This window comes from Centrocercus urophasianus, unplaced genomic scaffold, assembly GCF_019232065.1.
Source record: "Centrocercus urophasianus isolate 14NV4802_14NV808 unplaced genomic scaffold, USGS_Curo_1.0 seq_10, whole genome shotgun sequence".
NCBI classification, from domain to species: domain Eukaryota; kingdom Metazoa; phylum Chordata; class Aves; order Galliformes; family Phasianidae; genus Centrocercus; species Centrocercus urophasianus.
The window spans coordinates 572,270-587,133 of NW_024884142.1; the positions used below are offsets into that span (position 1 = coordinate 572,270).

The 14,864-nt window shown below is 61.8% G+C and overlaps 3 protein-coding genes across 4 annotated transcripts; 2 read left to right on the plus strand and 1 right to left on the minus strand.

The window, feature by feature from the left end:
- Positions 1–408: 408 nt before the first annotated feature.
- On the plus strand, positions 409–5,286 carry SNX17 (sorting nexin 17). 2 transcript variants are annotated; one of them, XM_042810991.1, is made up of 14 exons: positions 409–579; positions 768–885; positions 1,301–1,365; positions 1,464–1,574; positions 1,812–1,902; positions 1,991–2,078; positions 2,723–2,792; positions 2,901–2,993; positions 3,143–3,346; positions 3,501–3,638; positions 3,783–3,860; positions 4,040–4,114; positions 4,400–4,441; positions 4,535–5,286. In XM_042810991.1, the coding sequence occupies exons 1-14, from the start codon at positions 409–411 to the stop codon at positions 4,652–4,654; spliced, it is 1,464 nt and encodes a 487-aa protein (XP_042666925.1). In that variant the 3' UTR covers positions 4,655–5,286. The 2 variants fall into 2 exon arrangements, with proteins under 2 accessions (XP_042666925.1, XP_042666933.1); XM_042810999.1 differs by having other exon boundaries at positions 3,516–3,638.
- A 93-nt stretch (positions 5,287–5,379) lies between these two features.
- Positions 5,380–9,706, minus strand: ZNF513 (zinc finger protein 513). The gene is given in 5 exon segments (XM_042811013.1): positions 5,380–6,522; positions 6,756–7,349; positions 8,909–9,010; positions 9,095–9,421; positions 9,424–9,706. Coding segments are annotated over 5 exon segments (2,058 nt in total). The 3' UTR covers positions 5,380–5,770.
- On the plus strand, positions 9,575–14,708 carry LOC122156311 (E3 ubiquitin-protein ligase RNF19B-like). The gene is made up of 9 exons (XM_042810978.1): positions 9,575–9,659; positions 11,114–11,732; positions 12,142–12,332; positions 12,605–12,755; positions 13,005–13,167; positions 13,287–13,401; positions 13,542–13,673; positions 13,946–14,129; positions 14,275–14,708. Exons 2-9 carry the CDS (start codon positions 11,287–11,289, stop codon positions 14,432–14,434), a joined length of 1,542 nt encoding a protein of 513 aa, XP_042666912.1. The 5' UTR covers positions 9,575–9,659; positions 11,114–11,286; the 3' UTR covers positions 14,435–14,708.
- Positions 14,709–14,864: the final 156 nt, after the last annotated feature.

Below are 14,864 nucleotides of genomic sequence, written 5' to 3' on the forward strand. Positions count from 1 at the left end.
GGGGGGGGGCGGCGGCGGCCGCCGGGGGGAGGACCTAGGCGCCGCGTCCCGGCCGTCCTCGCTTCCTGTTGTGCTCCGTGCGAGGTGAACGCCCTCCCGCCCCGTTGCGGGGCCCGGAGCCGCGCTGCCGTCGGTGCGGGCCCGGTGCTGCTCGCAGACTTTGCCCTCGGCGTCGCGGGACTTCCCGGGCACGGCGCGGGGATCGGCACGGGGTCGGCTCGGCGCCTCAAAGCCGCGCTGCTATGGGACCCCGAGCGGCTGAGATGAGGGGCACGGCCGAGCTTCGGGTCGGACCGTTTCCACTCGGAAAGAGCGGCGCTGCGGTGGCACGGCTGCACGGGGAGGTGGTGGGGGCACCCAGCCCGGAGGTGTTCGGGGAACGGGGCGATGTGGCACGGAGGGCGCCTGATGGGATGGGTCAGGATGGGTGATCGTAGAGGTCTTCGACCTGAATGGCTCTGTGTGCTGCTGCTCGGTTCTGACCCGTGCCTCTTCTTACTGCAGGCCTACAACATCCACGTGAACGGGGTGCTGCACTGCCGGGTGCGCTACAGCCAGCTGCTGGGGTTGCACGAGCAGGTAGGGAGGAGGGCAGCATGCAGCGTGCTGTGCCAGGCCTTGCCTGCTGTGTGACATCCTGCTGGTTGCTGGCTGGGAGCGGGTGATGAGCTGGCTGCTCAGCAAAGCCCTGAGGATCAGCGTGGCTGGGTGTCGGGGCCGTTCCTGTCTCTCCAGGGGCTTCTCATTGCGCTCTGCTCTCTTCCCAGCTAAGGAAAGAATATGGCACAAACGTGGTACCAGCTTTTCCTCCGAAGAAGATCTTCACGCTCACCCCAGCGGAGGTAGAGCAGCGCAGGGAACAGCTGGAGAAGTACATGCAGGCTGGTAAGCGGGCTGCTGCAGCCCAGGGTCACGTCCCCAGCTTGGTGGCACTGTCCAGGTTACCTTCCTGTGGCCACCCGGGCCCAGCATTGGCCCCTTCCTTCTGCAGTGCTGAGCTTGCAGCAGTCTGTCTCAGAGTTCCTGGCTGTGCTCTGATAATAGCTGGCATCGTTCCCTTAATGTCGGCCTGCAGTACACAGCACCACCAGTGCTGCTCCTCAATTCCCAGCCCGTTCCCTTGCCCTACACCCCCCTAATGCCCCAATCTGTAGGGAACCCACGGCCATCCATGCACACACCCTGCACTCAGCACGTGCTTTGTCTGGGTGCAAACATTGGGAGGCTGCAGAGCAGGTGGGAGCTGATGTGAGTCCCTGTGCTTTCCCAGCTAATACTTCTTGCTTGTCTTCCACCCCAGTGCGGCAGGACCCGACACTGGGAGGCAGTGAGACCTTCAACAGCTTTCTGCGCAAGGCCCAGCAGGTGGGAAGGAGCTGCCGGGCCGGGGTGATACGTGGTGGGCCCCCAAACCCAGATTGGGTGGCAGATGGGGCCAGGCTGCCAATCCCTTTTCTCTGCAGGAGACGCAGCAGATCCCTACGGAGGAGGTGGTGCTAGAAGTGCTGCTTTCCAATGGCCAGATGGTCAAGGTCACCATCCTCACCTCAGACCAGACGGAAGATGTTCTTGAGGTGCCAGAGCTCTTGTGCTTTGTCCTTGCCTCAGAGCAGGGTTGTCCTTGGGAGGGTGGTGGAGCTCTGTGATGCCATGATCCCTTGGCTTCTCCATTTGTTTCCCCTTTCCTGTCCTCCATCCAGCAGAGGTCCTGGCTTCCCACAAAGTGCCTGCGCTGGATCCTGCCAGGGGCTGCAGGGTGACATACAGAGGTGCTGTAGCCCTCAGTGGTGACCTCTTGCTCTTGCTCATAGGCTGTAGCCTCCAAGTTGGATCTGCCCGATGACCTGGTTGGCTACTTCAGTCTCTTCTTGGTGCGAGAGACCAAGGATGGAGCTTTCTCATGTGAGTAGAGCATGCTATGGGCAGTCTCACAAGGGCCTGGTGGGCTCCCCTAGCCCTGAGCCTCTGCTGAGCTGCCATTTCCCTGCAGTCGTGCGGAAGCTGCAGGAGTTTGAGCTGCCATATGTGTCTGTCACCAGCCTACACAACCCTGAATTCAGGATCATCCTGCGCAAGAGGTGAGCTGCAGCCACTCAGCACCTGGGGGAGGTGTCAGGACTCCCCACAGTGCATAGGGACCCTCCCACTTCTGCCATTGCTGCCCATGTGGTGCTTTGACCCACCTGGAAATGCACTGCATGTCCCCAGTGAGGCTGGACTGCCCCACTGCGGTTGGTCCTTGTGTCCTTTTTCCCAGACTTGGTACTGCCTGCCTATAGCAGCCCTATAATAGAAGAACCTGGGTGTGCTGGTGGCCAGTAGGTCACTAGGACCAGTAAGTGAGCCATCAGTGTGCCTTTGTGGCCCAGAAGGCTGATGGTGTGCAATGGTTACCTTGGGCCAGCAGGGTTTCTGCTGCTCTCTGTTCTGCCCTGGGCATCTGGAACACTGGGCCCAGTTCTGGGCTCCCTGGTTTGAAACTACCCTGGAGAATGCTTTCCTCTGCAATGTGCTGTAGGGAACCTGCTTTAGCAGGTTGGATGATCTCCAGAGATCCCTTCTGACCCTCCACGGTTCTGTGAGAGGGATGTGGCTGCTGAGGGCTACCGAAGGGAGCAGGCTGTGGGGGCAGCCCAGCTCCACATCCCCACATGCAGGACCATGTTCTCCCCACTGCTATCAGGAGTTGGGGAAGAAGCTGACTCATGTGGTTCCTTTCCAGCTACTGGGACTCCTCCTATGATGACGATGTAATGGAGCATCGTGTGGGACTCAACTTGCTGTATGCACAGGTGAGGCTCTGTGTGGTCCAGCAGGGTGAGGAGGGAGCCCCCCAGTGACTGCTCTGCTGCTCTCGGGGCTTTGGGCCCAGCTGCTCACCAGCCTCTGCTTCTTGATAGACGGTGTCAGACATCGAGCACGGATGGATCCTTGTCAACAAGGAGCAGCACCGGCAGCTCAAGTCTCTGCAGGAAAAAGTCTCCAAGAAGGAGGTAGGGGAGGGCACGATGCTGTGGTTGGAGTAGTCCCAGGCACCGGACAGGCCCCGCTGCCCCATAAGAGCCCCAGGACTGAGCTTGGTGCCCGCTTTCCAACCGACGGATCTGCCTGTGGGTGCTGACCTTCCCTGCTCTGCCCACAGTTCATCCGACTGGCACAGACCCTGAAGTACTACGGCTATCTCAAGTTTGATCCCTGCGTCACGGACTTCCCCGAGAAGGGATGCCACGTCGTCGTCAGCGCTGGCAACAACGAGCTCAACTTCCAAGTGCGGCTGCCGAACGAGCAGATCAAGGAGGGCAGCTTCAAGGTCACACGCATGCGGTGCTGGAGGGTCACGTCCTCGGTGAGTGCCTGCATCCTGGGCACGAGGAGGGCTGCCGGGACCCAGCTCTGACAGCTGTCAGCTGGAAGGCTGCTGGCTGGGCTTGAAGCCTGGGGAAGGTCTCAGCCGTTCGGGGCATGGGAACTGGCAGTGGTGAAAGGCCCACGTGCCTCAGCTTGTGTCTGTGCAGGTGCCGATGAGCAATGGTCCCTCAGGGAGCAGCCCAGGGAAGTCGGACGTGAAGCTGGAGCTAGCTTTTGAGTATCTCATGAGCAAGGACCGGCTGCAGTGGGTTACCATCACCAGTCCACAGGTAGGGTTGCCTGCACACTGGCATTGGAAAAAGGTGGGAATGAGGAGCAGCTCGAGGGAGAGGGCAGGGCTGGGCTCAGCGTGGTCTGTTGGAAAGGCCGTGGGGTGTGTGGGGCCACTGTATGACAACAGTTCTCTCTTGTAGGCCATCATGCTGAGCATCTGCCTGCAGTCCATGGTGGATGAACTGATGGTGAAAAAGTCAGGTGGCAGCATCCGCAAGGTAAGGGTTGGGTAGCCATGTTGTCTAGGCGGGTCCCACCTTGTCCCTGTGACTTTGTGAGGTCTAGGCTTGGCCTCACTTGCCCTCCTCAGCATGGGGTCAGCTGAAGGAGGAAACTCAGCTCCTGGAGCTACCTACCCATGGGGACCCTGCCATTGAGTCGAGCTTCTCCCCTGCAGATGTTCCGCCGACGGGCAAATGGGGCTCTGCGGCGCTCGGACAGCCAGCAAGCCGTGAAGTCACCCCCACTGCTGGTGAGTGTGACTACCCCTGTGGGGAGATGAGTGCGGCAGGTTTAGCTGTGGATCAGGTACCAGAGCCAGAGGGGTTCCACCAGTAGGGCTGTTGCCTCACTCCTGTAGCGTTGGGAATGAGAAAAAGGCAGCCAAGGGGCCATCCTTGAGGGAGGGAGGCGATTGTGTCTGGGCACCCCCAGACCTCACCTTGAGGGTTGGTAACACTGGCCAAGGGCTGGTGCACAGAAGAGCAGTGAGCACGGGGGGGTGACACAAGGCTGCCTGACCGTGCTGTCCCTGCAGGACTCGCCTGACGCCTCGCGGGAGCCAATGGCCAAACTCTCGGTGAGTTGTGTGTGCATGCAGGGGGTGCTCTCGCACTGAGACTGAGCTGGAGCATGGAGGGGATCCTCCCTAACACATCTCCTCTTTTCACAGAGCAAACTCACATCTGTTAGTCTGCGAGGGATCAGCCACTCCAGCTCTGCTAATGATGTGGGCGCTAACGACTTCCATGGCAATTACGCCTTTGAGGGCATTGGTGATGAAGATCTGTAGCCGCCCCCCCCCTCCTAGGACAGCACTGGCCTGAGGGCCCCAGGGCCTTCGCCGAGGAATGTACGACCTGCAGACAGGTTGCAATCAACGTGCCTCTCACCTGCTACCATCCACCTTCCCCTGCTCCCCAAGGGCTGGGAAGTGCATCCCCAACCCACCATTGCCTTCAAGGCTGGGGGCAGCTGAACTCCTCCTGCTGCTGGCTTCCCATGGGGCAGCCTGTGCCGGTGCCGAGCCCTGGAGCAGGTGTCGTGGAGCCCAGCCCAGCTCCGGAGGGGCAGAGCCCCCCCTTCTCCCAACCTGGGAGGACCTGGGTCTACATCAGGCCTGGCCCGCTGCGTGGGCAGGCGGCTGCCCCAGGGGGTGTTGGCAGCAGCACGGTGGCACCGAGCGGCCCTCACAAGGCTCCATAATGCCAAATTAGCCTTTAGGTTTCTGCTCAGAGACAGAGTGCAGTAAGCTGTCTCTGGTGGGGCTCTGCGCAGAGCCCTGTCTCTAACCCGCTCGTAGACTCCAGTGTAATCTAGGCTTGTAACCACCTATCTCCTGCTGCTCAGACCGACCAGAGCATTAATGGACAGTAACCAATGTTTACATACTGCAATGATGATTAAAATGGATTCTGATTGGTACCTGCGCTGTCTCTTGTGGGGTGGCAGCCATCCTTCCCCCCCACCTCATGCCCCATGTCCTCTCCTGAAGCAGAACAAGGTCCCTAGGGAGAATACCGGATAACAAAACTGACTGTTTAATGCTTTTATACACAATATAAATTACACTGACCGGTATGGCAGCAGCCACAGAACCAGTCCTATTCTCCCCCTCCTCCCTTTCCCCATACGGTGGCGGAGGAAGGCTCTGACAGGCAGGAGGAACAGGCTGGTGCCACCCTGTGGTGCCAAGGGCATGGCCCCACCACAGGCAGCATAGGGCTGCAGGAGACCCCTCCCAGGGTGGTGGGCCCTGCTTAAGGCAGCCCTGAGCCCAGGGGGGAACTTGTTGCCCATCCCTCCCCCAGGGAGGGCAAGGGCTGCAGCTGGCAAAGAATTGGGGTGCCCTGTGGCCCCCCCGGGGCCCAGCATGGGGCCAAGCCCCTGCAGCCGGGCTAAGTGCTGTTCAGGGCAGGGCTGTGTCCACGGCAGGAGGAGCCAGGAGGGCTTTGGCGTTGCGTGGGTTCACCCAATTCTCAGCCGTGTGGCCGTGGATTTTCTGGTGGCGCTTGTAGTTGTCCCAGTGGCCAGTGGTGTAGGTGCAGTCCCGGCACTGGAAGGGCTTCTCGCCCGTGTGTCGCAGCATGTGCCGCTTCAGGTTCATGCTCTGGTTGCAGCTGTAACTGCAGAGGCTGCACTGGAAGGGCTTGTCACCAGAGTGGATGCGCCCGTGGCGCTTGAGGTTGGCCAGGTTGCCGCAGGCGTAGTCACAGAGCTGGCACTTGTAGGGCTTCTCACCCGTGTGCACGCGCTGGTGCCGCTTCAGGTTGTCGAGGTGGGCGGAGGCGTAGGGGCAGAGCGGGCAGGCGAACGGCTTCTCCCCGCTGTGCGTCTTCATGTGCCGTGCCAAGTGGTTGGGGTAGTGGGTGACAAAGGGGCAGAGGCTGCAAGCGAAGCCTTTGTCCCCGGTGCCTTTACGAGGGCTGGCGCCCGGCTCGGTGCCCAGCACCGCCAGGCTGCAGCGCCCGCAGACCTGCTCGGCCAGGCCCTCGTCCTGTGCGAACCCATCGTCCAGCACCAGCCCACACATGCGGCACGTAAAGGGGAAGAGCAGCTCGGGCAGTGCTGCCGTCTCCTCGCCCCGCAGCCGCGCGCAGCCAGGCAGGAAAGGGCCGGTGCCGCTGCCCATGTGCAGGTTCAGCTCCGGCAGCAGCGGCTCTGCGAGACAAAGAGAAGCAGGGATGTCAGCAGGCAGCGCAGCGCTGGCAGAGCGCGGCTCCCGCGAGCAGCCCTAGCTCTGAGGTGACGGTGTCCTGGCCCGGGGCCAGCAGCCACTTGAGGCTGTGCACCGGGATCGGCACAGCAGAAGATGGCAGGATGTGCTCCTCGCCCATCTCCAGACTGCGCTCTGGGACTCTCCCACCGCAGTTTCCCGCCCAACTCCACCTTACCTGGGTCCTTGTCCTGCTGGTGCTGCCCCTCGCCTTCAGGCAGGCGGTGGCTGAGCATGTGCCGCTTCAGGTTGCGGCTCTGGTTGCAGCGGTAGTCGCAAGCGGCACACTGGAAGGGCTTGTCCTGGCTGTGCACCCGTTCGTGGCGTTTGAGGTTGCCCAGGCTGCTGCAGGCGAAGCTGCAGCCCGTACAGCGGTAGGGCTTCTCCCCGGTGTGCGTGCGCAGGTGGCGGGTCAGGTTCACCAGCTGGGCTGAGGCGTAGGCACACTGCGGGCACGCAAATGGCTTCTCCCCGTTGTGTGTCTTCATGTGGCGCTTGAGGTGGCTGGAGTAGTGGGAGGCGAAGGGACAGAGCTGGCAGGTGTACACGATGCGTTGGTTGCGGCCGCCCTCGGTGCCGGCGCACTGCAGGCAGCTCTGGCCCAGGCTGGCAGCCAGCTGCAGCCCACACTGGCGGCAGGGCAGCGCTGCAGGGCCGGGCTCGCCGCCTTCCTCGGGGTCGCTGTCCACGCTCAGCTGCTGGTACCCTGAGGAGCAGTCGTCGTCGCTCAGCGCGTACGCTGGGATGGCGATCTTCCCCACCAGTGCCTCTGCTGAGAAGAGCATGGGATGGGATAGCAGCGGGAGCTTGGTTGGCTCACGCGTGGCCCCATTTTGGTGCCACCGGTCCCAGAAGGGGAGACTGCAGCTGAGAGGTGTCAGGCAGCTGTGCTCAGCTGCGCTCAACCCAGCGGTACCCAGGAGCCCACTGCAGCCCCAACGCTCAGACAGCAGGCCGAGGCAGCCCAACCCGCCCCCAGGTCCTGCTGCAGGCCCTCGCCCAGCTGTGCTGGGTGGTGGTGGGCACAGCTCACCAGGCTGCTGGTCCTTCTCCCTTGGCCAGCAACAGGCAGCAAAAAAGATGTCCTCTGACCCCACGCAGTGCTGATGCCCCACAGAGAGGCTCTTGGAGGGCATTTCTGCTTGTCAGCTGGACAAGGATGTGTAACACCTATGCCCCAGCATGGGATAGCAGAAGCAGAGCCACTGACCTGCAGCCACCCACATCTAGACAATATACCTGGAACCCCTGGACGTGCTCACAGGCAGCTGCTCAGGACAAAAGAGTAGTGGTATGCAGCAAAGCCTTGCCATAGTCAGCCTTAAGCCATCTCCATCCGTTCTGTGTTGTGCCCAACTTGGAGTGCATTCAAGAGGCTGCAAGACCCAGCAGTTGGCTCTTGCCCTGGATTGTCCCCTTTGCTGCTGGTCACCCCACGGTGTCCATGTCCCAGGGTCCCTGGGCACAGTGAAGCCACTCCAGGCTCCCTTGTGTCTTCTAGTCCCAGATTTGCAAACACTGGGAAGATCTGATTCCAGACCAGAGCATCCTGCTACAGCCTTGCTATTGCTAGGGGAACACCTTGACCCTAAGCCCCATGCTGAAGAGATGCCCTGCAAGCTTGGTGGCACAGCCCAGCACCCCTGCAGCACTGCCCCACACAGCCCATGGGGCTGAGAACATGACCAGCTCAGCTCTTCAGGAATCCAGACCTGTGTGATACTGCTCTCCAGTTGGGCTGGACCTGGGGGCAGGAAGGGCTGCTTTTCTAGTTGCAGATCTGCTGTAAGGACAGCTTTTTGCAGCACAGGCAGCGCCCGGCACCATGGAGCCAGCTTTGTTCCAGTGCAGGGCTGCAAACACGCGCTGCAGGGAGGTGCAGCTCTCGGAGCAGAGCCCATCTGCCAGGCAGCTGGGACCGAGCCTCAGCAAAGAGCACGGCATCCTGTACCCAGAGCACAGCCCTCGTGGGATCTGATGGGGTGCAGGAGCCGGGTGGTGCACGTCGTTCTGCGTTCAGTGCATCCCCAAACCTTCTTCCCCGCCCAGCATCCGAGGGCAGCGAGCCCTCAGTGCTGCCTGCGAGGCTCCGGGAAGCCCGGGGCAGAGCGCTGCCGCTCTGAGGACGCTTGGTGGGGGTCGGTGGTGGTCCCCGCAGCCCCAGAGCCAGGGGGCTTTAACGGGAGGTAGAAGCCCTGCGCGGGCACCGCGCGCCCGGGGGGTCCCCGCGCTACCGGGGAGGCAGCTCTCCCGGCGGATGGGGATGGAAGCCACCGACGGCAGGACGCAGCCGGGGGTGGCGGCGGGGCCGTGCGGGGCGGCGGCACGCACCTGGCGGTCCCTTCTCGCAGGCCAGGCCGCGGCCTAGCAGCAAGTCGCCGGGCAGCACCAGCGCCGCTCCCGCCGTCTCCTCGGGGCCGTCCTCGGCTTCCGCTGCAACACACCGAACGTCGCGGGTCACCGCCGGGATCCGGCCGCCGGCTCCGCCGCCGTCCCCCGGCCCCGCCGCGCACTCACCCTTCACCGGCTGCGGGTGGCTCTGCTTCCGCCGGGGCATCGTGGTCGGTCCCGGCCCCGCCGCCCGCCCTCCTGCCCGCGGCCCGCCAGCCGCCCCCGCCAGCCCGGGGCGGCCACCGCCGCCCCGCCTCGACCGGGCACTTCCGCTTCCGGCCGCCGCGGGACAGGGCCGGCGCCGGAAGCTGGCGCGACGCCCCGGAAGCAGATCGCGAACCCGGAAGCGTGCTCGCGGTCCGCCGCCCGCCCGTCCCGCCGTCTCAGCGCCTGCGCCGGAGGAACGCGGGTGGCGGCCGCTTGGGCCGCGGCTTCGGTATGCGGCGGGAGGGCCCGGCCGGGCAGCGGGGAAGGCAGGCGAGGACCGGGCGGGTCCCTGGGGCCGGGCCCTGCGCTGGACGTGACCGAGGCCGTGCGCGTGTCCCCGTCGCTCTGAGGCCTCGGGCCCGGCCCCGGGCTCGGTCCCCGCCTGCAGGAGCTGCGCCGCCCGCTCCGGGGCTCCGCGGGAGATCTGAGCGATCCTCGGTGCGCGGCGCCGTCGGCGGTGATCCGGCGCTGAGAGGTCACTGAGGTACGGCGCGGGGCGGCCCGGGCGGAGTGATGGAACCGTGGATTCATTCGGGTTAGAGCGGCACTCCGAGATCAGCGTCCCGCTGCCCGCGTTCCTCAGTGCCACATCCCCACGGAGCACCTCCAGGGACGGTGACCCCACCGCCTCCCTTGGCAGCTGTGCTGCTGCAGCACCGCTTTTTCAGAGGAGAAGCATTTTCTCCTATCCAACCTGACCCTCCTCTGGCACAACTTGAGGCCCTGTCCTCTCCTTAAAATAACAGCATTATTTCCAGGGAGTGGGGCAGCATGGAGGCAATAGTGTGGGCACTTCTTGTTCCTGCTGCACCAGCCCTGCGGACAAACTTCAAGCAGAAATAATATTTAGTGGGCATTTTGGATCTGAGTGGACTGAGAGGCCTTTCCCAACCTTAATGAATCTATGATTCTATAAAAGTCTGTGGTGGTGGCAGCGGTGGCCCAAGATGGAGAGTCAAGTTTCCATTGGCTGTTCACTTCCCACCTGACCAAGGTGCTTTGTTACCTAGAGTGGCACAATGCAGTGCCTTGCACATCCCCAGCAGAGCAGACGTCATCAGAATCCTCTGTCTTAATCTGAGTCATCACCAATGTCTGCCCCTTCCAGCAATGGGGTTTTGCTGGTCTAGCTGTACTTGAAGGGGGAAAAACAACAGAGGCTGCTGGAGGAAGGGCGGTGGCACAGAGGATGGTGAAGCACTGGAACAGGTTGCCCAAGGAGGCTGTGGATGCCCCATCCCTGCAGGCATTCAAGGCCAGGCTGGATGTGGCTCTGGGCAGCCTGGTCTGCTGCTTGGTGACCTGCACACAGCAGGGGGTTGGAACTGGATGAGCACTGTGGGCCTTTGCAACCCAGGCCATTCTATGATTCTAAAGTAAGTAAAGCAAGAAGGATACAGTGGTACCATGGTAGAATATGGTGTGACTTCTTGGAGAGAAGGAGAGCATGGGGAATGGTGGATCCACCGGCCCTGGGGTCAGGGGGCTTATGTTGTGGCTTCAGGTTAATGAGAGCTCTAAGTAAGGGAAAAAAACTGTGACAGATTTACCTCATCTCTCAATCCCTGTTCATCTGATGATTTGGCTCCATGACAGGCTTTTGGGTCTCCAAGCTCTGTTGTCTATTTTACATACAGAAGAGGAGGCTGAGGGCTCTGTGCTGCAAGGCTTGTAACTGGGGAGATTCACCTAGCCTGCAAGAATGCGTGCCAGTTTCTGGCCAGTTTGGAGACAGAGGGGCTCTGCAGGTCCCCTTCTCATGTCCTCCTCGGTTGTTCTTTTTAGTGCTGCCCTGTGGATTTCCCAGGGCTGGCAAGGCAGGGAGACTCAGACCACTGCTCAGTTTCTGGGCCCAAAGTTTAGTGGGGTCTCACAGATGCTGAGAACTCCTTCCCACGCCCAGGAACTCCCTGCTTATCGCATGTACCTCCTTCACAGGCTGAGCAGTGTGGGCTGCAGGTGGAGATGGTTTGACCACTGATTGTGGAGACGCCGGCTCCGAGGCCCAGGTAGGACGTGTCTGCCCTGCCATGGCTGCTGCACTGGGGCTGCCATCGCCCCACTGTCCTCCATAGCCTGCCAGAAGCAGATTGCTGCCCTGACGTGCCACCATGGAGCAGCCCACGTGGGTGCCTCAGCCCCCGCGCATCCTGGGCTCCTGTGGGCAGAAGGCAGAGGCCGCAGGGGAGATGCCACCGGACCCGGTGCAAGAACCGGGGGACCCTGAGGAGCTGCACATTGCCCTGCCCCTGGGCGAGGATGGGGAGCTGCTGGAGTGTCCCCTTTGCCTGCTTCCTCAGCCACCCGAGGCCTTTCCCAGCCTTGCCTCCTGCTCCCACCGCTCGTGCCGGGCCTGCCTGCAGCAGTACCTGCGCATCGCCGTCAGCGAGAGCCGCGTGAGGGTGGCCTGCCCACACTGCCCCACTGTGCTGCAGCCTGCCGACGTCCACAGCCTCCTGCCCGAGCCAGCCCTCCGTGACAAGTACGAGGAGTTCCTCCTGAGGAGGCTTCTGGCAGCTGACCCCGGCACCCGCTGGTGTCCCGCACCGGACTGCAGGTGACTGCTGGCCCCTGGAGTGGATCTCTTTTCCTTGCTTCCTGGCAGGCTGGTGTGCCTGCATGCTGTGAGCCTTTTACAAGCTTGTGACTTGATTGAGTCTGTTCGGAGAGATGTCTTGATTGTGGCTGCAGAACCTGGGCAGCTGTGTGCGTCGGTTAAGGCTGGAGCGCTTGGCTGTGCTGGGTCTGGCTGTGGGGAACCTGGGGGATTTTGTGAGTGCTGGGTGGGGGAGGCTTTGCTGCAGTCACCAAGCTGACAAGAGTGGCACCTGGCTCTTGAATGCTGGCTGCTGCTCTGTCCCAGCACAGAGCTGGGACCTCTTGATGCACGGCCCGGCTGCCAGGCTGGGATGCAGGGGGAGGCCACGGACACAGCTGGCCCCAGCAAACTACCTTTCTCCCCACAGCTATGCTGTCATTGCCTATGGCTTTGCTGAGTGTCCTCGCCTCACCTGTGGACGTGAGGGCTGTGGCACCGAGTTCTGCTACCACTGCCGGCAGCTGTGGCACCCTGATGGGCCATGTGCAGCAGCGCCGCTGGCCTCCAGCCTAGCCAGCCCCTCTGCACAGCTGGTTTACACAGAGGAGTCTGCTAATGGTGAGACCTCATCCAGGATGGGAATGTGGGGATTTGACACATCTGAGGGAATTGCTCTTCCTGCCATGGCCCAGTGGTACCCTTCTGCCTGTTTGTGGAGGTGTGCAGCACCTGGGCTGGGGTAGTGGATTAGGAGGACCTTGTTGTGCTGGCAGTGCCCAGCTCACCCAGACACCCGCAGGGTGGGCTGCAGCCCTATGGCAGGGGCTGGGGGAGAGCTGCAGTGTCATGTCCTCTCCTCAATCCCAGTTCATCTGCCTTCTCCCTGCCAGCTGAGGCTGAAGACATCAAGGTTTGTCCCCGCTGCAGTGCCTTCATTATGAAGATCAATGATGGGAGCTGCAACCGCATGAACTGCACGGTGTGCGGCTGCCTGTTCTGCTGGCTCTGCCTGCAGGAGATCTCTGACGTGCACTTCCTGAGGTCAGTGTGGGGCTGCGGGTTGTGATGGGACTTGAGGGTGCCATCAGGAGTTGTGGGGGCACTGGGGTCCTGCAGAGAGCCACAGCCACGTTCTGATAGGTAGCAGGGGTGTAGCACTGCTGCAGGGTTTGTCAGGGGTCCATGGTGGGGTGGGGTGGGGGTTTTTTGCTGCTCTGGAGTGCAACGGGTGCCATTGTCTGCCTGCCCCTGTGCATGTGCTGTTGGCCCAGCCTCGTGCTGTCCTTGCAGCCCATCTGGATGCACCTTCTGGGGTAAAAAGCCCTGGTCAAGGACCCGGAAGATCCTGTGGCAGCTGGGCATGGTGCTGGGGGCACCTATGGTGATCTCCCTCGTCGCAGGCATTGCTGTGCCTGTCATTATCATTGGCCTTCCCATCTACACGGGTAGGAAGGTACTGGTCCTGGGGTCTCTGCAGTCTCGCTCTGTATTGAGACTGACAGCCCCTGGCCTGAGGGGCATGTAGACCAGAGAAACCCCAGAGGTGATTCACCTGTCTTGCTTCTTCTCCAGGTGCTGGGCCAGAGCCGAAGGAGCAGCTTGTCACCTTGCCAGCAGTGCTTCTCTGTCACCAGCGGCGTCCTCCTCTCTCTCTTTGTGTCCCCCATCATAACAGCTGTCACGGTGGGTAAGTGCATCTAGGGGCTGGTGGCACGGGGCCACTGATGGAGCAGCTTTAGGGGGATGTCAGAGACCTGTAGCAGTGGACCTTTGGAAGGGGTGGGGGCTGCCAATGCAGGCTGGCAGTAGCTTTGTTTCTGCCCACAGGCATTGGCGTGCCCCTGATGCTCACCTATGTCTATGGGGTGGTAGTGCTGTCTCTGTGCCGGAGCCGCAGTAGCTGTGGCCGCAGCCAACCTGGGGACCTCGGTGTGGTAGAGCTGGAGAACTTGACCAAGCGTGAGTCCTGCACTGCCTGCTGTCCCCCAGTGGGGACCCCTGCGTGGTGCTGCACGGGCTGTGATCCTGCAGCTGTGACAGCTCCATGGCCTGGGGCTTCCTGTTGGCCTGGGGCAGCGGGGAGGTTGCAGGTCGATGTCCTGGGGGGCTGTGGGTGCTGTGCAGAGCACTCACAGCCTGGGTCCGGTTCACATACCTCCCTGCTGTTCTGCACCTGATGTTGAAGTGTTGCTCATGCACAGGGCGTTCAGCACCATCTCTCTCTCTGCTAGTGAACGAGCTGTGGTCAGTGCTGCCCAGCCCCAAGGGCGTTGAGGACGGAGTCGCAGACCCAGCCACCTCTTTCCCCAGCAGCAGCCACAGCCCACACCCCAGGGTGATGTGGAAGGAGCAGGACAGCCACTCAGCCAGCACCGTGGCCCTCGCAGGCAGCACGCTGAGTGATACGTCCTACCGGTGAGCTGAAGGAGACCTGGGGACAAGGGAGGGTGGCATGGCAAGTCCCCTTTCCTAACAGCCTTCCCCGTGCTTGCTGCACTGCTGGATGGGGACTCAGCAGCATCCTCCTGTTGGGCTGCTGCCCTAATGTGTTTGTCTGCAGGGAAGGCATCAACATCGAGGTGGAAGTGGCGATTGAATCAGTGCCGCATCCCAGCCGAGAGCAAAGCCTGTGCAGCCCACAGTCAGGGCAGTCTCTCTCAGGGGACTCCCTGGAGGGCACCAGCGACAAGTGCAGCGTCACAGGTGTCCCAGTGGAGTGAAGAGGACAGAGCAGCTGGGAGAATCATGAGCCGCAGAGCACCCACTTCAGCTCCTATCAACGTGAAGAGCCCACGCCTTCCTTTGGCAGCCCTGGATGCCATCCACGTGGCATCAGCAGCCCTAGGGCCTGGATCTGGCCATCCCCAGACTCGGCAGACCCTCACCCCACACTCAGCACTGCCTGCTCCCTGTTGTATCCATCCTGTCACACCTCTTCCCCGAAGGCAGGCTTGAGCATTGGCACTGCTGAGAAATAAAACACTCCAAGAGTCACAGCAGGCTCTGATCTGTGGTGCCCTCTGAGGCCGGGCAGGGATTAGGGTGGCTGGGCCATGCCACAGCCAACGGACAACAGGCACAGGCTGTGTGGTGCCTGTTACTTTGTGTTCTGTGCTTTTGACCCCTAGTCAGCCTTAGCAAAACTGATTT